This window comes from Melozone crissalis, unplaced genomic scaffold (assembly GCF_028551555.1).
Source record: "Melozone crissalis strain CALT ecotype California unplaced genomic scaffold, PUWL_Pcris_2 ptg000018l_1, whole genome shotgun sequence".
NCBI lineage: Eukaryota > Metazoa > Chordata > Aves > Passeriformes > Passerellidae > Melozone > Melozone crissalis.
Window position 1 is genome coordinate 33,776,159 of NW_026535796.1, and position 23,424 is coordinate 33,799,582.

The 23,424-nt window shown below is 44.2% G+C and overlaps 1 protein-coding gene across 2 annotated transcripts; it reads right to left on the bottom strand.

Annotated features, from left to right (window-relative positions):
- Positions 1-479: 479 nt before the first annotated feature.
- AREL1 (apoptosis resistant E3 ubiquitin protein ligase 1) lies at positions 480-23,401 on the bottom strand. 2 transcript variants are annotated; one of them, XM_054275704.1, is made up of 20 exons: positions 23,338-23,401; positions 18,237-18,498; positions 17,025-17,084; positions 16,170-16,366; positions 14,310-14,547; positions 13,157-13,326; positions 12,898-13,078; positions 11,958-12,205; positions 10,180-10,257; positions 9,532-9,673; positions 9,004-9,125; positions 7,185-7,260; positions 6,654-6,763; positions 5,961-6,140; positions 5,680-5,805; positions 5,355-5,484; positions 5,220-5,278; positions 4,940-5,029; positions 3,809-3,984; positions 480-3,618 (listed from the first exon to the last, which is right to left on the bottom strand). In XM_054275704.1, the coding sequence occupies exons 2-20, from the start codon at positions 18,325-18,327 to the stop codon at positions 3,516-3,518; spliced, it is 2,577 nt and encodes an 858-aa protein (XP_054131679.1). In that variant the 5' UTR covers positions 18,328-18,498; positions 23,338-23,401; the 3' UTR covers positions 480-3,515. The 2 variants fall into 2 exon arrangements, with proteins under 2 accessions (XP_054131679.1, XP_054131678.1); XM_054275703.1 differs by having other exon boundaries at positions 16,140-16,366.
- Positions 23,402-23,424: the final 23 nt, after the last annotated feature.

The window sequence follows — 23,424 nt, forward strand, 5'->3', positions numbered from 1 at the left end:
GTAAAGGACTCAAAAGCCCCCTCTTCTGCTGGCTTCACCTAATCTTGATACTACTGTGAAGCACAAGCTCCTCAAGTACCTGAAGCTCAGTCAGGTAATATACAATGAGACAAAAAAGTGATTGCACCAACTGCACTATTAATTTACACTAAAGAGTCTTTAAAATTCTTTCTAGCATTATTAGCTGCTTCACAGCATTTTCCAGCCTACCTGCAGTGAGGCCTCACAGTGGTCTGCAAGCCCCAGCCCAGAGTCCTGCCTCTTCCCAAAAGTTCACAGGTCCTGCCTTCAGTCAGTCATCCTGAAAGGCTGCAGGTGGAAAACCATACCCTCCCTCCTGCACCAGACTTCTGCTAGACATCTGAAGACCTGGAGAGGCCCCTTGCCCACAGACAGCACTAGTTTGATTCCCTCTGTAAAGCCCAGAAAGAATGCTGAGCTGAGCATAATTTTTAAAATATAATTTTAGACATAAGACATAATTTTTAAAATATTTTATTTATTATACAAACTATTTACAAAATCAGCTACTACAACCACAGGCTTCCAAATTTTGGCTGAACTCTGCCAGAAATTCACCAGAGGGAAGTAGGATTTGACCTGTATCATCAACAGCTCCTGGTTTTTATAAACATGCAACATGGCCAGGCTGAAGCCAGGCCCTCTGCACCTCAAAGCAGCTTCAGGAAGCAGAGAACCTGTCTAAGATGGTATCAGGATCCTAATGATTTCTACAGAAGAGCCTCTATTAAGTGGCAATAAATAAGGAGTAAAAAAGGGAAGTAATGAGCCAGAAGGAACATACAGTATAGGTGACAGAAGCACATCCCCATTGCCAGAGCTAAGGGCAGCACTCAAAGTGACTGTACTGGGAAAGGGTGTAAAGCTAGAGAGAAGTTTAGAAATATTGTGGTGGAACTCAGGAACATGGGGGCAGCCTAGGGGCCTGTGCACACAGAGGGGATGGGTTTAGTTGACTAAGAGTACCCATCCCAGTTCTGCCTGCACTTGTGTTAAGAAGGAAGTCCTTGGCATCTTCACAGCTGCTGGGAAGTGTTGGGTGCCAGCTGCAATGGAGCGAGAAGCATTAGGAGCTTTTTCCAGTAGAAGTCCACTCAGTGGTCAGCATCCTCAGAATAAAAAAGGGCCAGTTCAAGAGAAGAAGGGAGAAGATTCCTGAGGGAGATGTCACTGTCAGAGCTGGCCCACAGCTACAGGACCGAAAACATCCTCAACGAGGTGAGGCTACAATATGGGAAAAACACCAAGCCATGCCTCCCAACAAAGTGGAGTTAAGCTGAGCACCACCACCTCCTCTCAGTCCCCTGGGAAAGCACTGAAGCGGTGGCATGGTGAACACAGGAGCTGTAACTCTACTGACCATGGAAGAAGCCACCTGCAGTATAAATAAAATGGTACCATACTCTCCACCCAAAGAAGGTCAGAACCTTGCAGAATGCAGCCTGCACTAAAAAAGGGAGAACAGCCACTCCTAATGTGATCTGTCAGAGCACAACAGTGGCAACTATCAAGCCAGCAGCCTCGCAGCACCTCAGTGCCAGTGAGGGATGAATTCACAAGGCAAAGAAATCCCCCTGAGTAGTCTCAAAGTTCAGCTGACTGCTTTTTGGCACCAAAATGGCTTTTTTTTTTCTGTACAGAAGTAACACACTCAGCCCAAGAATGACTAAGGTGCTTCCTTAAAAACATTTTATAGATGTAGAATATTTCCCACAAATTCCCAGTCAATTCAACTAAGCTAGATTTGAAAAGCACACACAGTTAACTTAAAATATCCATACTGTGCTCAAGTCTGACCGGATCAGCCTGAGGACAGCAGAAGGGGACTGAAGAGGATGATGTGACATTTTATCCAATACAGTGTTCTAAAATTAGCTCAGGGATGCCAGTCTGAGAATCCATTCTGGAAGACATCCAGCAATTCCATAATCCAGTGAAAGCTTACATTGCAGATAGTAGCAATGCATTTCTCCCACTATGACTCCTGCATGCCTTTGACTTACTTGTAGACTGTAGAAAGCAAAGATCTTGAATTTTGCTTCACTGAAGAACTCATCAAGGCTCCCAGATTCCCCTTCCCTTTACTTCCCTGGGAAGGGCTGAATGGATTGCTAACTACAACAGATCCCAGTCATAACCTTACTTCTCATTCTGGTCTATCCACTCCTTTCCCCACAAGCCAGACAATGGAGGGTGCAAGCTGTTGAGTGACCACTTAAGTGAAATTCTAGTTAACGTTTTGTGCTGGAAAGCTAACAGCACTGAATGGAACATGTGGAAAGGAAAGATGAAGAAAGATGGAAAGAAGGTTGGAAGGGCAGAAATCTAGCTGCTCTCCAGGCACCAGCAACTCCGCAGACACTCTGCCTGAAATGCAGTAGAGAAAGAGAAGCCTCAGGCTGCTGCATGATAGAGGTAGAAGCCAAGATCCTATGGGATGCTGGGGTGGAGGTACCGTGTTCTGCCCAGTACCATCATCCCAACAACAAATGCAAGCACAGTGCACACTGTAGCTGCTTATTGATCTGTCACTGTTAGCACATAACATATATACCCTGAAGGTGAATGGGGGATAGGCATTGGTGCTCAGCATTGAGGGATCACACTCATGCCCATACGCTCTCTCCTGAGGAAGGGAAAAGAAGGCAAGGGCATGGAATAGCTTCCTGTGCAACATCAACTGTCAGAAACATTCAGTGGAGGAGAAACTTCTCTTCCAGTTAGTTTGCAGAAGCTAATTACCAGCCACTGCTGGAGAAGGGTGCTCCTGCTGCCGGACCCTGGCCGAGGTAGTACAGGATCACTGTCAGGGCCAGCACTTGTGCTCCAATTAGATTGTTCTCCTCTTCGGGTTACTCCCTCCAGTGGATACTGCCCTTTTTTCTCTGGGGCACAGGCAACAACAGCATCCAGAGCAAGATGGAGAAGGAGAACCAGAAACCCTTCTGGGTCAGGTGCTGAAAGGATGGACAACCCTATTCCCCTCACGAGTCATAGTGAGATATCAGGGAGCATCACTGGGGGAGTTGAGCCAGGGTAAAGGAAGCTACTAAGACTTCCTATGAGCCAAGGCTTCCAGCAGAGCTCCATGCTGGTCTTCCCTCTTCCTCCTAGAGAGCTACAGTAAAGGCAGCTCAGCAGATCTCCTGCACCTCAGTGTGACTTCTGCTTATGAACTTCATCTTCTCACAGAAGGATGGGCACACAGGGTGCATGGAAATCAAGTGCAGTATCTCCTTGACAAACGAACCAGTCCTTTTGCTTTTTCATATTGAACCAAAGGGAGAATGAGGAAAAGGGAAAAAATGAGCTCTTGATGACATATTTGGGATACAGAAAGGCCACATGACATCTTCTGGATGACAAATTCCTTTACATGGAGTCTTTGCTCTGCCTCCACTGCCCAAGTAAAGGGAAGGAGAACAAGCAGAGGATTGAACTTGGGTCTTGCCACAAAGAGCTGAGAGGCTAAATGGTCCCCTGGGGAGGGGCAATCACAGCATGCCAAATCCCTCACAACCCTCGCTGATAGCTAGCTGCAGCATCTTGTGCACTTCTTCATAGGAGTCATAAGTAGGGAGGCACAGCTGGTTAAAACTGTAAAAAAAAAAAAGAGAAAAATTCCATTCAAACTAGGTCTGAGAGCTGAGAGGGAACCACCCCCATTAGCTGCCTTTAGATGGATTGACACGAGCATTACACACATTACACTGTTTGCCCACCACAACTGGCTGGTGTCACTCCCAAAAGCACAAGGAAGGAAGTCCTACCAGCCCAGGATACTTGCCAAGTGTGGGCTGTCGGCAAAGTACTGTGAGTTGGAGCTGCAATGATCTGGAAAGATGGACAGAGTGCAGCAAACCCTCCTGGGGGCAGCTGGGAGGAACCAGTAGTGAACTGCAAAAGCCTTGCCAGCTCTTCCTGTGTGAAACTGGAGACCACAGTCCAAAACCACCTCATGACCTGTTCCAAACCAGGCAAGGTAAAGACAGGTCAGCCAAGGAAATCAAGCAAGCACATCAGCAACTTACAAGAATATCAGTCAATTGCAGTCACAAGCAAGTGTTCTATTAACAGTTAGACTTGATTTGTTTTACCAGGGTGACACACAGAGGCAAGTATTACATAGCTCCTAATCAGTTAAGAGGCATCCCACACTACTATCTCCCACCAATCCTTTCCCTTAAAGCAGAAAGGCTTCTCCTGCTTCTGCTCTCCCCACAGAGATTTTATTTTCAGAAATACCTGCATAGGCAATGAGGTAGGTTTACAATGCAGAAAGCGCGCTTCCTTCTTGCACTATGTTAATTTTTTAGTTTTTCACATCATCTGGTACTTCTGCAGGCAAGTAGAACCATCCCAGTGTTTACAGATTGAAAACACAAGTTTCTATCTGTTTTTGTCTGGGGTGTTTTGGCAGCTTCCATTATTTTTCTAAACAAAGCTGCTATTATTCCCATACCCCTCCCACTGGGAAATGCAGAAACGGATGAGAACCATTAGGAGGTACAAATTTAGGCTACTACATCAGTAGTACCACAGCACTGAACTCCAAACACTACATGTGGGCTGCAAGCATGTTTTTCAAGCATCTCTTATCACCATGAACATCTTCAGTAGCAGTAATTCCCACCAACTCCTCCTGACTTCCTCCTGAACTGTTCTTCATTAGAGCTGTGGTGGATGTTTTTAAAGAGACCACTGCTGACAATTTTTACTTGCTGCTATCTGATTAAGCATCAGCTCTAGTCAGTCAGAAGGATCTCTCTAGGAGGAAACATTATATCATAGTGTGTACAGTCCTACCTGACCCCTAAATTTTTCAGTTTGTCCTTCTGAAAAATTAAATTCCAACCAATTCTGATGTATTTGGAATAACTAGTTTCAACAAGCAGGAAGGAGAAAGCCTTTCATTTACCTTCTCACGGAAGTGCCAAGATCCTCCTACCACTACAGCATGTGCCTTGAAGTCACAGACACTGATATCTCCAGTACCACACATAAGCAGCTGAAAGGCAAGAGACTGCAGTCAGAAAGTCAGGAGCCCAGGAAACAAGGCAACAGCTACTGTGCAAATTGCAGATGTTTAAAGTGCTCAGACAAGAAACATTTCAGTTTTTTCCCAGATCCAGAAAGCACGCAATTTGTCAGAGAGGAGGGGAAGTAAATGTAGAGCTGCTTAGGGGGGCAGGAATTACCTCAAGCTCATTCTCATCAAAAATAGCCAGGAGGTTCTCAGGAACCAATTCATTAAGACCTGGAAGAGAAGAGCAGCATGTGGTATGGCCTGGGACACAAAGGCAGAGAGGAGCAGGGAGCAGGCAGCATGTTACCTTTCAGGAAGTGATCCACCTCCTCTCTAACCTGATTCGCCAGCCTGTACTGTGCAAGCAGATTTAGGTACAAGATTTTGTTTTCATTGGTCACTGGTATTTGAGCCCCGCCTGCCACCAGTTCTACCACCTGAAAACAGAAAACTTGACATGAGTGTGACCAGTAGCATTCCCCAAACCTGAACTCCCATTCACAAAAAAAAACAAGAAAGGAGTTACTTCCCAGAGTAAGCTCAATTTTCTGGGGCACAGCAGAGCTCTTGGTCCCCACTGCTGCAGGTATTAGGGGTTAAACCTTCCTACTTTCAGGAATTGCTTTCCTCACCTTCTCAAGCTGTCCTGTTTTGCTATACTTCTCTTCAGCAAAGACCAAGTCCATCTCACTCACATCATTGTTCAGTATGAAGCACACTTTGGATTTATAGAATTCTGGGTCATCCGTTTCAAAATACTGTGTGAAAGAGTAAGAAAGCAAGGGCATAGAAGGAAGAACAAAACACCCCTTACATTGTTAGCCAGAATTCTAGGTCTGCTACTACACCAACATTCATTCAACTTCTCTCCAAAGCAGCACAGGCTTCAGCTGACAGGGCTGGGCAGCTTTACCTTGTAGTGCATGCGAAGTCCGATGATCTGGGCCAGGAAGGAGCGGGTGAAGCGAGCCCGGACCAGCTGTTTGTAAGCCCCGCCCAGAGATGACTCGTACAGACACTTGCCCACCAGGCGGCCCGCGAACTCGTACACTTTGAGCCGTAAGTACGTGGGGCGCCCCGGGTTCGGATGCACCTGCAAAGAAACAGCAAATGAAATATCAGCTACCAGACTGACCAGCACAAATAGCAAATATGGGATCATTTCAACTCACTACATCTCTCAAGCTGGCCAAGGAGCTTTAGTGTAATGTCCTTTAAGCCAAGCATTAGAAATAAAATGCCAAAGCCTGTGTAGGAGGAACGTGAAATGCTTCACATGCACGGGAAAGAAGCTGTATGAGAGCAGAAATGGATTCTGATATATTCAGACCCAACAAAACCTCTAAACACTTTGATGTCACCTCCTCTTGCCCAAAAATCCAGCCTTCCCCGCTGATTTGCCACCCTTTACTGCTCATCCAGCCAGTTCTTTGATGCTTCAGTGGGTTAAGATCATTAAGCAAAGCTTTGAGAAAGGCACTGGAAGTGACTATGGAAGCTGGAAGCAATCTAAAGAAGAATAAGGTAGCATAGCACTTAACAGCAGCATTGTTTAACCATCAGTGGTCACATTTCTGTGCATTGAGCATAGGAACTACAGACTCACCAAGGCCTGGTTGTTATCACTAAAGCGAGTAAACAGTTGACTGGTGGTATCAAATAATGCCTTACAAATGAGCTCAAACCACTCTCTGCGTGGACCTCCCCAGTCCAGAGCTACAAAATAAAACAAGCTTGGTCATCCAAACTGGTCATCAGTTCAAGAGTTTCATGAATGCTGTTCAGTATTACCCAACACAAGAGTTCATCACAATGAATAGCTCCATAGCAATGTGGCAATAAGCAGGGACTGCAAAACTATAGGTTCTTCTCCAAGACCTATTCCTAGTTGGTTTTTTGTTTGGTTGGGTTTTTTTTAGGGCTAGAGGGACAGGATTTACATAAGGCTTCAGGTCCCTATGTGAAGTAGCTCTAGAATAGCACCAGCAGGATAATTCACTAATATCTGTGAGAAAATCAAAGGGCTGGAAAGCCACAAAAGAATGGACATACTACAAGAAACCAGAATTTCCGACTAAAACTACTCTTCCATCATTCCTTTTGCTTCCTCTGCATTTCTATTCACAGGATAACTCACCTTCTTCATCCTGAAAAACCACTTCAAAGTTTTTGCTCCAGTCAGAAACAGAAAAATTTCGTGTTGCTTTAAATGACTGAAAAACAGAAGAAAATAGCAACAACTGTTACTGCTTGGCACCCCATACCCAATATGCAGTCCTGTACATTGAATGGGCAAACACAAAACCCCAATAGCCTAGCACTTGAAAGTATAAAAAGTAAAAATTAGAGACACCCAAGGTCCAATTCTTATCTGACAAAGCCACAAAACCAATTCCTCATTTTCTGTTATGAGACATTACCCACATAAAATACAGCTCATCTTAAAACCAGTGTGAGGTCTTAACACAGAAATATCACTCTCAAGGCTGCAGTAAAGTATTGTTTGAAGTATTAAAATGCCTGTGGGAAGGAGCAATTTCTGTAAAGCACTTTCAGCCCACGAATTAGATTTAAAATAGGAATGTTTCAAAGAGCACTACAAAATAGCTTGAAGAGAATTACTGAGTTCATACTTACAGCAAGTCACGATGCAAAAAGTAATAAAATACCCCAAGTGCCTAAAATTTCCAGTGCCCTGATTCCAGACTCCAGTTAGAGAAAATTTAAAAAGCTACATGGTAGTCTTCAGTCATACAGGTAGTTTTGGCTTAGTTTATCCTCAAACAGGTTAGATCATCATGCTACTCACACCTCTGGACTAAACACATCCATTGTGCCTATCAACCTTGGTCACTAGAGCTTATATTTATTTTTATTGTTATTATCATCATCATTATTATTATGGCACTAGATTTATTTTGTCTTACTAGACTGTAACAATGCTCAAGACAGGGCAGGAATTTCCAAAATAACAGGAAAAAGTAGTCATGGAAATACTGTTTAGAAATGAAGTAATTTTGTCCAAGCTATTAACTGAAACATAATCTCATAAACACTGCAAGCTGGTACATGCAGAAAATATTCTGAAACACAAATTTGCTGAGTATAAATCAAGGAAAATCCCAGCCCCTCCTGTTTTCCTCAGAAATGTTCTTTCCATCTTTGCAACATTACTGTTGTGAGACACAGGGGGAAACAATAACTGCTTGTAATCCTACTCAGGATAACTGCTTCCCCAGCATACAAAGTATTTAGAATGTCACTTAAGAACTACATTATATGAATGACTAAGCTCTGTTTTGGAAACACAACACTTCTGGTCAGACATGGTGAAGATTTTATTAAGGGACTCTACAGAATATTTTATCATCACTGTGAACCACTACTAGTAGTCTGTTGATACAAGAGTTTCATTGCATGCAGCTCAGGAACATCTGACTTGACAGCTTATCTTGCTGAATGGCTGTGTGTCAGAAAAACAGTAGATAAAGACTCAGGAGCTCTATTCTCTGCTCCCATATCTAGTCCAGGTAGACAGTCCCTCTCCAGGCCTCGAGTTCCAATGTAAAGTAGGGACAGAGTAGCATCAGTAGATTTCCTGCTTTTGCAGGCTATGAATCCTTTTACAGAATCACTCAAGTTGGGAAAAAACCTCTAAGATCAATTCTAACCTTTGACTGGTCCCTGCATTGTCAACTAGACCATGGCACTAAGTGCTACATGCAGGCATTTCTTGAACACTTCCAAGGATGGTGACTCCACAACCTCCCTGAGCAGTCCTTTCCTATGTCTAACAACTCCTTCTAGAGCTGCCTGCTGGCATCTGCCTTGAAACAGAGGGACTAACCATTTTCAGCATGGCTGCCCTAGCACATTCCAGTCTGGACTTCTTTATGCCCTGAGCAGAAAAAGGATGGAAGAAGCCCCGGCTAAGGTAAAAGGACCCGTTCACTCACCGACTCCAGCAAGCAGTGGCGGCTGACCTTCAGCGTGACCTTCGAGTGAGGTCTCTTCATGTGCACCTGACGTAGCTCTCGCTGAAAGAAGTTCACTTTGTCTTGGAAGGTTTCAGAGCCTCCTGAGAAGAGTGACAATTTGGGTGAGGCCTGAGATGTCAACACCTCAAACATCTACAGAGCACTTCTAAGATTAACTGCACAGATCAGCTTCACAGCCCAAAAGTGCATTTACCACAGCAAGGTTTGGAAACAGAACTCTCAAGGTAGTTTTGCAATTAATCTTGCTAGTATTCATACTCACAGGTGCACTTTCAAAGAGCCTGACAGAGAAGCCAAGCTGAAAAGGAACAGCTGCTGTGATGAAGTACATTCACTGGAAGCACCAATAGGAACAGAGCATGATACTCCAGGAACCAGAGTTCTCATCAGAAGTCATTCAGTGCCAGCAATCTTTATTCCCCAGGGAAACCAGCAGACCCAAGTGCTAACTTCCTGACTACTGTACCCACCTCACTGTCCCTTTACCTATGTTTTTATGCAGAGAGCGAATGAAAGTGGCTGCCAAGATGTTCCTCTCCTTGCAGCTGAGCTCCACAGGGGGTTGGATTCCATCATCCACCACCAGTGTCAGTAATTTGTGCACAGGATCAGGACCAAGGTATGAAAACTAGCAGAAAAAAGATGCAAGAAAGGGTAAACCCATCATGGAGAAGACACATTATGTTCAATAGACAGAGCAACACCACCTGTGCTTTTAAGACTTTCTCTGCTCCCTGACATGTATGCAGTTAACAGGAAAACTATTTCAAGCATCCAGACTCCATTTAGGAAGCTGCTTTAAACTTCACACACAATTCTGAGGGCTTCAATGGACACATTCACAGCATTTTAGGAAGGTTATGAGGAAAATAACCAAGAAAAATGCAAAGAAATCAAGATTTCTGCCTAGCATTGGGACAGAGGCAGGAAAGAGCGATAAGACTGGCACATAGTCACAAATATTAGCAAAACTTATGCACTGAGAGGGAATTGCAGAGTTGAAATTTATGCCACACAATGTTGTTCTGTGGGTGGAAGGCCTTCTATTCAAAAGGAAAAAACAGACTGTGATTCACAAGGATGACAAGCTAAGAGCATGGAGGTGCAGTGACAGGTACATGGAAAGAGGCTCACCTTTGTGCCAGGGCACACTCTAAAGGTGAAAAGGCGCCATGGAATGATCTTCAGGTAAAATTCTTTCACTGAGAATTGCTGAGTAACCACAAGGAAAAGAAAATGTTAAATGTCACACATCTGTTAAGGGTTGTCCCTGAAACACATGAGGCAGAGGACAGATCTATAAGGCTAGGCCTCCCTTTAACTCCAGCAACAGGCTTCTGCAGCATTTGGAACAATACTTGAGAAAAGCTTTAAAGCTCCACAGACGTGTAAGAAACTTGTCAGTAAGACTTGACTGCGTGCATTTATGACGTGTGTGGGATGCCAGCACGACACAGATTTCACAGCAGTAAGCCGCTGTGCTCAGCAGAACGTCACCAGCCTCACTGGAAAGTAATCTTAAGTACACTTGAGAAGCTGAATTCAGGACAAGATTGTAACGCACTGCCAAAAAGGTCTTACCAGAAGTCACACCAACGGACTACTCCTACCACTCCCCAGTTTTCATTATCATTTCAAACATCTTTTAAAAAGCACTTGCAATTGCTAAATCCATGAGATTTGCAGAAATTTACTGTCGGTGTATTTCTGCCAGAACAACTGACTAACTGCACAACTCCCGTCTTCTGCAGAGCAAGTTAAGATGAAATTTTAGCATCTTTAGACAAAAGAAAACCATTTCCTGCACAAATTCTTCCTAGCTGCAATGACTGGAAAAGCTGACCATCAGCTTTCGTCCACAAACAAGCCAAATATGAGCAGCAACTCTTTAAAATAGCAGCATGGTAACAGTTTTCTGCTGTTTCTATTTCCATACATAGAGACATCCAGGGATACAATTATGCAAGGCTAAGAATCACATTAACAACTTTGGCACCTAAAGGGAGCTTCTAACAGTACCCACTTCTGGTGATCTACTTTACCAGGTAATGCAACAGAAAAGAGTATGGAAGCCCAAAAAAATACACCAAGGGTGAAAGGATGCTGAGCTCACAAGGACATAGCACTCAAAGTCAATTCTTTGTGCAGCACAGATTTAGAAATCTCTAGCAGCTCCCTCCATCCTGCCACTGTTTCCCAGCCCTCTTTCTCCCTTTGGCAAGAAAGCAATTCCTGGATTAATCTTTCACTTTGGTATTTATCACTGCATTTTTCAGAATGCATTTGAAGAGATAGATGAACAAAATGAATTTAAATGCATTACTAGATTTAGAGGAATTTTCTTTCCAGTTTCTGAATGCTTTTAGGCAGTAATAATGGAAAATATTTACTGTTAACATATTCTTATTATAAGACAACCCTCAGTTTCTCCTGTTTCTTCTACTCATGAATTTACTCTTTGTTCTCTGACCATTTTTTCCCTTTTCAGCAAAACATTCCAGAAACAGGACAAAGAATAAAATCTGAGAAGGCAAGATTCTCTTAAGTTGAAATTCACAGGTATCAGAAACTGAGAATAGGAATTGCAGGTGTGACCTCAGAAAAGCAAAGGAAAGGCAAACAGAATATCTATTGAACAATCAGCAAGAAAATTCCCAGTAGGATTTGGATCAGACCTAGAAAGATCCTAAAATCTGAAAACACAATCCTAAAGCTTCAAGTTCTAAAACACACTCCTAAAACTTCCAAGGCTTATTTTACCATTATTCTCAGTCACAAGCTCCATGTTTGCCATAAGCAAACTTTTATTTAACCACATCTGAGGCACCTGAATCTGGAGCTAAGATATAGAGCTCTTCAGTTTCAGCATACTTTAAACATGCACTCAAGTGTGGCAACTTTCTGATATCTACCTTAGGTGACACATAGCAGTAGACTTTTTTAGGCTTCTTCACTTTCTCGGGGGTCTGGCTGTCAGAAGGAGAATCTTCATCTTCATCCTCGATGGCAGTGGAGGGACGGCGCTGGGAGGAGCTCAGGTGCACTGGTGGGAGTTGCCACTGAGTGTTGGTGTAACTAGGAGCATCGTAAAGGTAAGCTTCAAAATAAATACTGACACCTGAGGTGGACACATTGCGTTCTACAATGTTCTTTTCATTCTCTGAGGGAAATAGACATGAAAGAGTTGTGTAAATCCTAATGGAGACAAGAATGAAAAAGAATGCACAGGCCACCATCAAATCAGTGACTTTAATGTTAAAGAAAAGGTTATATATCCAAAGGAAAACCTGGTTGAGTGAAATTTTGATAAAGAGAACCCAGGAGTGGGATGAAAGATGGCTGTTTGTCTGTTAGTGACTGGTTGAAGAAAAAAGGCATAGAGAACCTCCCTTTCAGAGAACCAGCCTGAAGGTATAGCCACTTGACAGCCACACTGAAGCCTGGCTGACCCCTGAAGAAACCAGGAATTATAGCATTGTAAAAACACCCAAAAAACACATAGGTTACATGCGGTGTTCTTCCTCCATATAACTTGACATACAATACATGACTGGCTCAGATACCAACTAGTAGCAAGCAATAAAAATTGCCTAATTTCAGAGGTAAACCTCCTGAAATAGGGGAAAATCACTTGTTTTTATCTGCTGATGGATCAGAGAGTATCAGCTCCCAGAGACCTCCCCTGTTAGAACCAAATTCATTTACCTTAGTATTTTTAAATGAATAGGCTTTCCTTTAGCAAGTAAGCATGGCCAGCCTGCAGGGAAGCCACAGATTCTCTGCTACATGAGTGTGCAAAGCACATTGCAAGAGGACAGCTGGAGAAGCAATACTGATTAGGTCCTGACTCACCACTTAGAACAATGATGTCAAAATCACCATTGCTGATGGGCTGGCTCTGGTAGGAGATGCAGGCATGGAAACAGCCCCTGGAGTGCAAGGTGAGTCGGAAGAACACCTCACAGGTCTGCCGATTGGACACCACAGACTTCTCAAACACCACATCAGAGCTCTCTTCTTCTTGAGGCCCCAGCTAAACAGAAAACAAACTAATAAAAGGAGCTCTCCAGCTCACCTGAAGACAAGCAGCAAGGGGTGAGGTTGAACTCACCTCATGGATGGAGAGGCTATAATTGTGCTCATCTATCAAGGACACAGAATTGCTGGTGGGATTGTCATACTCATCTCTGGGAGCTATCTGCAGAGTGTGCTGCTGCCCACAGGTCAGCACCAGAGTAGAGAAATGGCAGACAATTTTGGTTTTGGAGGGAACAACCATTCCTGAAGCAGACAACAATAATTTAGAGTCAAATAAATTCCAAGGTAAAGCTACAAAAAGCAAAAGAAAAGCAACTAGGGGCACAATACCCTTGAAAATGGGTCAAATCTAAACACATTCTATGCCCCTACATTAAAAAAGCAAAGTATCTGAGCACTGAAGTATATGTTGTAGTGCACAGAGTGTGCCTTGGATCAGAGACTTAATACAAATAAAGCAACCTAAGTTACTAGTCCTCTAAAAAATGCTTTTCCATTTTTCAGCTTTCTGCTCAGGAACTTGCTCCCACTGTACATACAAAATATAAACTAGCTGACACCTAAGAAAACCTGAAAATGCAGCTTACCAAAAAAACTTTATTTGGGTTAAACCTAAGCTTCTTCTTTCTGAAGGGATATTTTAGCAAGCTTTGTATCTATTCACAAAGCAATGAATAGAGGTCCTTTCAATGACATGTACATGAAACATAAAAGAAGCCAAGTGGGGTCAAAAAATCAGAAGTAGAAGAAAACAAATTTTAGATGGATAAAAAGGAAATGTTTTTAAGTGTGTAATCAAAGGTATCAGCTGCTCCAGAAGCTTACAAGAATAGAGTAGGGTGTTCAGAAAAACAAGAGGCAAATTATGACAGCATCTCAGATTCAGATACAAATAACTCAATACTTTCACAAAAGCACTCTCTGACTACTAGATGGATTATGAAGAAGTTACGGTAAAATGGAGAACGTGACAGAATAGGGATAGGGACTTGAAGTAGCACTAATGACTTGTTCTGTAAAGCAGTTTCTGTTTTGTTATGTACTGGTAGTCACAAGTATGTTTTACTCATGGGTCTGTTGCTGGAATCCACACATGGCAGGAGGAAAATGGTGAAGGGTAACCCTTTCCCTGCCACCTACCTATTTTAGCTGGAAACATATTTACCTAAGGGCCTCCAATACCTCCAAATCTACTTTGAATCATTACAGGGCCACTTAGATCTTACCTGGCTGAAAAACCTTGTAGTAGGGGCTGTAGGCCACATTCAAGCCACCGAGTTTTACAGTGATTTTGTATCTCCCAGCCCTGCGCACAGTGAAAGCCACTTTCACCACATTGGAATTGGGCTCTTGAAGAACTTCCTGGGTTACAGGAATATCAATTGCTAGCTCCACATGGCAGATGTGAACTTGCAGCCCCACAGGCCGGTGAGCAGGGAAGGGTTGCCCATTTTTATAGAATAACTGCATGGGAAACAGAGAAGTCCAGGTCAGCAAGGACATACAGCACACACAGGAAGAGAAAACAAGTTGGCTTAGGAAAGGGCAAGTACCTCAGCTCAGAAAAGGAAAAATAATTAATAGACAGCTCTGTCACACAGTGTTCTCCAAAATGAACAAGGACAAGTGGGCATTGAACAGCCCAATTCTCTTTTGTGCTGGGGTTCACATGCATGCCCTGAAAGGAACATGCCTCTAGGCATTTCCCATCTGCACTTGTAGTGCAATATTAGAGCAGAAATCATGAGAACCCACTAGCAAAAGGAAAAACGTAAAGCCATACCCTTTCAGAGAAACAAGTAGATCTTGTTCATTTGTACAGCTAAGCTCTGAAAAAACTCTTACCAATTTGTTACAGAAAACAGTGTGATGAAGATGCTGACCCAGTCTTTACTGCTAAGAAGCATCGTAATGAAAACAACCCATTAGATAAAATCACAGGCAGCTCAATCACCAAAGTGATCTCCGGGACAATTTCAGAAGGTAATATATCTCAACCACTAGTTCCTTATAAGGAAAGAATTACACCTTGAAACTCTATATGCATGGCTCTTCAAGAGCCAGCAGCTTGTTGGCCAGAGCCTGCCTAGCATCTGCACTCAGCAGAATGCAGTCAGGAAAAAGTTATTATTATTCCCCGTTTCAAAGTAAGGGAGGGTGCGGGGCCTGAAGTCGTTTGCATCTTGACTGACATCAGGAGAAACTAGTGTATGCAAAGCTACTGTTGATGAATAAAGGGCCAAGCAAAGGGCACACAAGCATGAAGTGGAAAGGCTCATGAGTGTCAGCAAGGTGAAGGAAATAAATTTAAATAATAGTAACAGAACAAGTCCCTTTCCCCCTAGCTTTTTTCACTGCCTGCGCCCTGGAGTTAGACCTTCCCAAAGGGATGGGTATGGCAACCTAGCTGAACCTTTCTTCTTATTTTGATACCCTCCTGGAGGGGAAGGTAGGATAGAAAGATAGGCACATAAGCCCAGCAAAACCTTTCAAGTTGCTCAGACTTTCTCCACATAGCTCCAAACTCTCTGTGTTCACTCAGCTTACTTCCCCTAGACTTGGCCTTTTGGGATTAGACAAGAGTCCTTGCAGGTTTTTCCAGGTCTGATGGAATAACATCCATTTTGCAGTTAATGGGGAGTGGCCATGAAGCTTTACAGCTCTTGGGTTGGTAAAATGCCAATTCCCACACCCTCAACTTCAGCTGCACAACCAAAAGACAGCACCACGTTTGCTGAAGGCAAGGCTCAGCCTACTCACTTCCCAGTAAAGGAAGTAGCAGTCAGGACAAACCTGGTCTCCTCTGGCTCTTCAGAGGATTCTGAAGAGAGGGAGATTGGACTTTAACAAGTGCGAACCTCAAATATACACTTACAGAGATCTGTAACATTGTAACAGAGCAGAAGGCATAAACAGATAGCTTGCCAGTTACTCCTCAGTTATACCTGGCTTAGCCCCAACAACAACAACAAAAAAATACATTTAAAGAGCCCACCCCTAACTCAGACCTCTGTTCCTGCCCACAAAGCCGCATGGAAACAAAAATATTGCCTTACATGCACTCGGAAGGCCATGCTATGGCCCACCTCATAGGGGTCCTTCCAATCCCAGGAGATCTTGCAGGACCGGGGATCCAGGTAGTTGCCTCGCACGTAGTCATAAATGGTCCGCTCCCCTCGGCGCTCCCGGTCCTCATGCTGAAGGAAGCTGACGATACGTGCGGCAAGCTCAAAGAGGAACTTAATGGTGAAGAAGAAAGCTACAACAGACACTGTGATCCCACCTGCAGCAGGGAGACAACAAAGGGTGGTTGCAGAAGCCAAGATGGCTGAGTCAGGCTCTAAAATCCCCTCTGCATCAGCCAAAAATGCCTTTCTGTTAATGGTATTCTATTCAAATGCAAATTAGGTATTTAAGGCAGATGCTATTGTGTGAACGTTTATTTTGTGTTATGATACAAGTAAGGTTAGAAAATACCAAGTCTCTTAAAACTCTGCAAATGACTGCAAACAAAGGAAATAGTTAAACGTGGTAGAGAGTTTCAGGTAAGGCCTGCAGACATCCCAACAGAGACATGGAATTCCCTTCAAGTTGCAAGTTAGAACTACAGAGATTCCTTTAAGGGAAACAGATAAGCAGACAAGTTCTGCACATCACATTATGGCTGGATTAAAAAGCATCACAGAGGCAACAACCCTCCACTAGTTCTCAAAAGAAAAAGTAAGGGGATGGCTTAGGAATTAGGCCAATGAAAGGACTTTTGGATCAAGAAGAATGGTTGAGAGGCAAATCTGCCAGGTGGAGGGCACAGTGTGGCGTGACAGTAACTTCATGTTTGTTAGGTAAACTCTGAACTAAAATTAAATCAAAGGCTTTCAAGAAACCCTTCCAAAGCCTATGGAGAGGTCACCAAATACAGTGGCAGCCTTTCCTTCACTTACCAATAATGTAAAACATCAGGTCCCTTCGGTGAGACACACAGCCGAGGATCACAGCTGCATCTAGAACACAAAATAGGCCAAGTCCAGTCCAGTGACTTCCTCACACACACTGGACTATACTTCATCTATGGTTCCTCAGAAAAAATGCCTATTGATCACTTGTCTTCCTCTCCAAGGACATCCCTAAAGCATTATTCCATAAGATTGAAATATGTGAACAGCACAACGTGCTACAATTAACAGTTCTCCCTCCATCACAGATTCTCATTCAGATTCAGGGATCTATAAGGAGGACAACATATCATTCCTCTGAAAACAGTGAGAGGAGGCTCTGGGTAAGGCTCTGCACGAAGGAGATATTTTTTGCAGGATCACCAACTCCAACAACAGTGGCCAAAGCCACTCATCCAAACTCACACCTACTTGCAAGCCATGAAGTTATTTTCTGCTCTGATACAAAAGCATACATTGCAGAGCCACCACCAAAATGGACAGAAGCTGAACCTTAGCCAGCAACCTTGGAAGAAAAAGCTATGGAATAAAAGAGTTGCAGACAAGACCATCCCCATTTGTTCAGAACAAATAAAATCCTTCTAGGGCAGCAGTGAACCTGTTTTTGCCCTGCAAGTCTACTACAGAACATATGAATGCAACTGGAAAAGAGTCCCCTCCTCACTTCTGTGAAGTGGAGCATCTCTGCTGAAACTCTGACTGATCAACACAAAAGCTAAAACCTTCTATTTGTACACTCATAAGTTCACAGCAATTTTAAGTTCACACCAATCTAGACTCAAGTTTTCACTGAGGGGACTGCTAAACAAACATGTAGTAAAAATACCACACCCAGAACATCATGCTGTAGGGTTGATAAGACATAGCTGACAGATGGAACAAGAGCAGCAGCAAGGAACGCGTGTGACAATTAGACAAAGGATTTGGCATACAGTAATGCATACAACATAGCTCACCATGTCACCATTCAGTTAGTGAGAAGCTACATTGTGCATTCAAGCTGCCTTTTTTTTTCTTTTTAAACAAACACAAAAGGGGAGTTATTCAGTCATCTCGACAGCAGCAATAACAGACATCAGCATGCAGAAAGCTTAAACCAGGTATTTCCCCCCAACAATAGCCACAACTTTCTAGCTAGCAAATCCCCTTTGCTGGCCTTGGCACATAGTCCAGCCCTCCAACCACAGAGCAATCACATACCTTTACACAAGTGCCCATGTTCTAAAAGCCATAAAGAAGGTACCCATTCTTCAGCATCCTTCCGCTTTGTGCCCAGAACTGGGACAGACATCAGCAAGAAGAGGCCATAGAGAAGATTTTCACAGAAAGGATAACTCTTGGAACTGGCATCACAGAATCACTGCTGCAAAATAAGGACTTGAGCACAGCAGTTTCTTCCTCTTTGTGGAAAATGCGTTGTCCTGCAGTGCTGTTTCCTTTAGCCTGCAGTTTGCTAGGTTTCCTGAAAAAGCAAAAAAAGGAGAGAGAAACGTTAGATGTCTATATTGTGGATAAATCTAGCAAGCAGAAACACATGAGAGGTGCAAGATGCAAGAGCATCACTAGACATCAAATCCATGAGTAGTGCTATAAAAGCACCACTGTTGATGAGGTGCAAAGCTTCATCACATCCTTAACCTCTATCTGTCACAATCTCATTTCGTTACATGACCCCCTAAAACTAGCACATTCAAGATGGAACAAAACACATCCTTGCCTCCATAGGTTTCATGGAGATGGAAGCAAGAACTGATAGCCTAGAAGGAATACAGAGAGACTATCTCAGCAGCCAAGGATCAGGTTAGAAGAGCTAAAGCCCTGATAGAACTAAACCTTGCCAGGGGTATCAAGGGCACCATGAAAACTTTCTATAGGTACATTAGTGATAGACTAGGGAAAACATGTACCCTCTCCAGAAGGAAACAGGAGGCCTGGTTACCCAGGACAATGAGAAGGCTGAGGTACTCAACAACTTTTCCCCCTCAGTCTTCACCAACAACTGCTCCAGCCATACCAACCAAGTCACAGAAGACAAATGCAGGGACTGAGAGAATGAAGAACTGCCCCCTGTACTAGAAGATCAGAGGGATTTTTTACAAGGGCATGTAGTGATAGGACAAAGGGAAGGACTTCAAACTGAAAGAGGGTAGGTTTAGATTAGATAAATGGAAGAAATTCTTCAATATGAGTAGTGAAGAACCAGATCAGGTTGCCCAGAGAAGTTGTGGCTGCCTCCTCCTTGGAAGTGTTCATGACCAAGTTGCATGGGGCTTTGAACAGCCTGGTCTAGTGGAAGGAATCCCTGTCCATGTCAGGGGAGTTGGAATCAAATGATCTTTAAGGTCTCCTCCAAGCCAAATCATTCTATAATCAGGTAGCCTTTCAAGTCTTCATACCCAACAAAATGCTATTTCCTATTCTCAAACCAATTTTGCCCAGATTTAAAGGGCTATTTGTAGTCAAGCCTCAAAATAAAAGAAAAGAAAGTTTTTCAGAATTCTTGAACCACAAAGCAAACTAGATTTTGGGTTTGGTACTGTTGTTTTAGATATTCAGGAAATTGGAATCCTTATAAGGGATTTCAGCTTTAGCAGCACTATCCACTAAATTACAGTTTACTGTCAGGATTGAGATAAAAAAAATTAAAATTTAACAGCAAGGATTGACGCAGCCCACAAAAACCAGGACACATGCCAGCAGAAACACCACAGAGCCTACACAATCAGTATCTGCTCATTCAGAACACAGATTACCTAAAGGAGTGAGAATGGAAAAAACAGAGCCAAGCTCACCAAGGCAGCTGTCTGCTAAGATAGTCACCTCTTTTGGGGATGTGATGTGCTCCCCCTGCTTACCATGCCACCACCTCAGCTGTCACTTCTTCCTCAGCTCCCCCTCCTCTGCCTTCCTCTTCAGATGGCTGTCATTTCCCTCCATGCCAATAATCATACAGATCTGGCTGCCTTTACACACTTCTACTACTAACCTTTCTAACGCACATGAAAATCAACCAGCAAACCTGAGCAGAGCTTTTTCCTTGCGCTGCAGAAACAGCCAGATTTTCACATCTTTTCCTCACCCACATCTCAAGGAAAGTCCCACCCACTCATCTATTTTCCTCCTTCCTCTACTTTTCCTCACTGCAACAGTGTTGCAGTCCCCAGGGCATAAATTCTCATTCTCCTCCTTCGTAAAGCATCAGTTTTATAAACTCATAAATTTCTGTGTGTTAAGGACCACAGACCTAACGATTTCCTTGGTATTTTAGTCATTTCACAGTACATATCCAAGATGTGCTACAAATGACTGGGTGAAACTCTGCTCCAGCTTGGCCTGTCTGTGGAAGGTGTGTGACTGCTCCCCACACAGCTGGGGAATTTCACAGCAACTTATTAATATTAGGAATCTACATGATCTCCCTCCAGCATCTTCCAGAACCAGACTCTTCACACCACAAAAACCCCACAAAGCTGCCTCTGTGGGTTCATCTACTCAAGCTATTTCTGCTTCTCTCCACAACTCCTTGCCTTCTGTGTCACACAGCCTCTCTTTCAAGCATAGAAAGATCCATCATTAATATTCACAGTTTTTAAAGTCTATTGGAACCTGAACTCTTGATCTGGTTTGCAGAATTTTTGAACGTGCTGGACACATCAGTTATCTCAGTTATGTCAATTAATCAGCACAGCAATTTGTCATTTCATTATCCCTACATGACGTGGTAAACAAGGCACCATCTCGGGGGTCACCAGAGCTGAAGTTGCTGTTATACAATCACCTTCCCTCCAGCTTACTCACTGCCAGAAGCTCTAAGGGTGCTCTTGCAGCTGGAATTCATTGAGGTAAAGAACCTAGCTGCAAGTGGGTGGTATCCAAGATACACTGCCACTCACTCAACAGAATGCAGATGTGAATTAAAACAGTATCTGTGCTAAGAACTGCCGGGTAAAAATCGGGAAATAAATTCTGAAAAGTGGCAATGTAAGGTGCCATCACAGCTAGGCTGGAAAAAAAGGTGCTGAATTATCCAACAGGTCTTAGTAATCTTGATCCAAGGACAGAGCAAGTGATGGTCTCCTGCCGCCTGCAGGGAAAATGGGGATTTGAAAGCTGCACCTTCGTTTGACTCAAGGAGAGGTACTGGCATAATCAGGGTAGACAGCGTGGAATCATAAAACAAAGTGCATTAGTGCCATTGCTGCCTCAGGTCAGCAAGGAAAGGAATTCAGTAATGGGAATATATTTAGTTTGTGTTACTGCTGCTGTTGAGGCCAGAGGAACACAGTGCAGAGCTCCAGAAGGAAGAAAAGTGTAACACACACAAAAGGAACTGTGACACAGTAATGGCACATTCATGTGGCTACAGCTACAAAACCAGCTAGGGACATGATACACAGAACAGATGTACTGAGTTCCTAGGAAATCTGCTGTGCCTCTTGATTTTATTTGGTGCACTGATAAATTGCCATTCTTCTCTTAACAAGAAACGTTTAATTTTAAAGCCTTTTTTCAGGTTAATACTACCTCATCCAATCAAGATAAGAGAACCATTTATCTCTGTGCAGAATCTCTCTCAATCCATGTGCACAAATGTCTACCACAAATGGCACATCTGTCTCATGCCAGGCACAGAGGACTACTCTCTAGTGAAAGAGACTGTATTTTCTTACACTAAGTAAAGCAGGCACAAACCAACAAACAGGAATGCCCATGAGAACCTAACTTTAAAATACATTCACAGAAAACTGAAAAGTCAGCACAAAAAGCACTAAGCAGGATCCAGTATGAGCTGTCAAGGACAAAAGCTGCATCAATGGTCAGTGTCTACACAAAACAGTCATTCTCTTATTAAGGATGGTGTTTGCCATATGCATTTACATACAAGCTATATAAAACAGTAACAACAGGAAAACAAACAAACAAACAAGAGTCTTCTGTCAACCGCTTAAGTCTAAGGCCTTTTCATTGCAAATGAGCCACCAGCAGCGCTGTCAGCTCCTCCTGTCCTCCTCAAACACAGCAAGCCAGCCAGATGGCAACTTTCAAGCCAGTCTCATCCTGACACCAAATCTGCTTCCTGAGCCAGGGCAAAATTCAGCCACTTGCCATGCTGCACATCAGTGGGGAAAGCAGATCACCCCCTTCTTCCTCAATTATTTCTCTTCCCAAACCAGTGAGGGTCACTTGAGCAGCATCATGTGAGCTCTACCAACTGCATTTCTTCAACCAACAGTTAAGCTAGGTATGATCACTCAGGTGGAAAGCTCAGCTGTGGTTTTCCTAATAAATATAGTTTTTCTTTCAGTCTCGTTTTCTTTCTCATTGTCAGAGCATCAGTCGCAGTTCTACAGAGGTCACCACTCCTGAGAAAAAAAAATCCTGAGTGATTCCTAATTGGCTGCTTTTTCTGACCAGCACACCAGATAAAACCGATTGTATTTGGAAGATACCAACAGCTACAAGATCTCACTAATCCCAGTAGCTTTCATGACAAAGGCCTTTCTTTCTCTCTTCCCTGAACAGGGCACAAGAAACCAAGTGCCCCAGACCAGTCCGAGAACTTGGAGAACATTTCCATTCGTGTGCAGAAAAGACATTTTGCACATTACACCATTATAGCTGCACAAAGTACAGCTAAAATTATGCTCATTCGCTAAGACTTCTGATCACAAATACAGGTAAGATCTAAAGAAAATGACAACCCAAACTGCTTTTTATTAAGAAGCTCATGAGCTGGAACGAGACAACACCACTACTATATTAACTCTTACAAAACCAAAACAGTCCAGCAAGCTAGGTGGGTGGGCTGAAGACCTCCGTACCGTCCTGGCTCTGCTGAACAGAGAACACGAGGGGTAGGAGGGCGATTGGTGTGCTGTGGTTCCCCGTCCAGCCCGCAGCAGCGGCGGGCTCGGCGGGGCCACCGATCCCCACGGCCGCTCCACGGGCGCCGGCTCTCCCGCACCTACCGGCGTGCCCCGGCACCCGCAGCGCCGCGCAGCCGGCCGGGCTAAGCCGAAGCGCGGAGCCGCCGGGCAGCCAGAGCCGGCCCTTCCCGCTCGCCGGAAGTCCCGGCCCTGCCCGGCCCCGCCGCGTCCCTCCCGGAGCCATCCCGCGCCGGGACCCCGCCGCGGCTGTACCAGGCCGACCGCGGGTGCTCCGGGCCGGCAGCGGGGCCGTCGCCCCGGGGGACGCCCGTCACGGAGGGCGGCAGGGCTGCGGCTGCAGCTCCCCGCCCCGGGGGCCCGTTCTCCGCGCCGGGAGCCGAGGCGGCGGGGAGGGAACGCGACACCGCTGTTACCTGCTCTCCGACGGCGGCCGCGAGCCCGCTGTCGCCGCCCCGCGCCGCCGCTGCCCGGCGCTGGCAGCCGGAGGTGACGCGCTCCGG

Coding starts and splice junctions, on each gene's coding strand:
- AREL1 (XM_054275703.1), bottom strand. CDS start 18,327: ATGTCTGTCCCAGTTCTGGGCACAAAGCGGAAGGATGCTGAAGAATGG. Junction 6,141..6,653: donor GTGATAACAACCAGGCCTTG/GTGAGTCTGTAG, acceptor GTTTCTTTGCAG/GTGCATCCGAACCCGGGGCG. Junction 5,485..5,679: donor AAACAGGACAGCTTGAGAAG/GTGAGGAAAGCA, acceptor TTCTGTTTTCAG/GTGGTAGAACTGGTGGCAGG.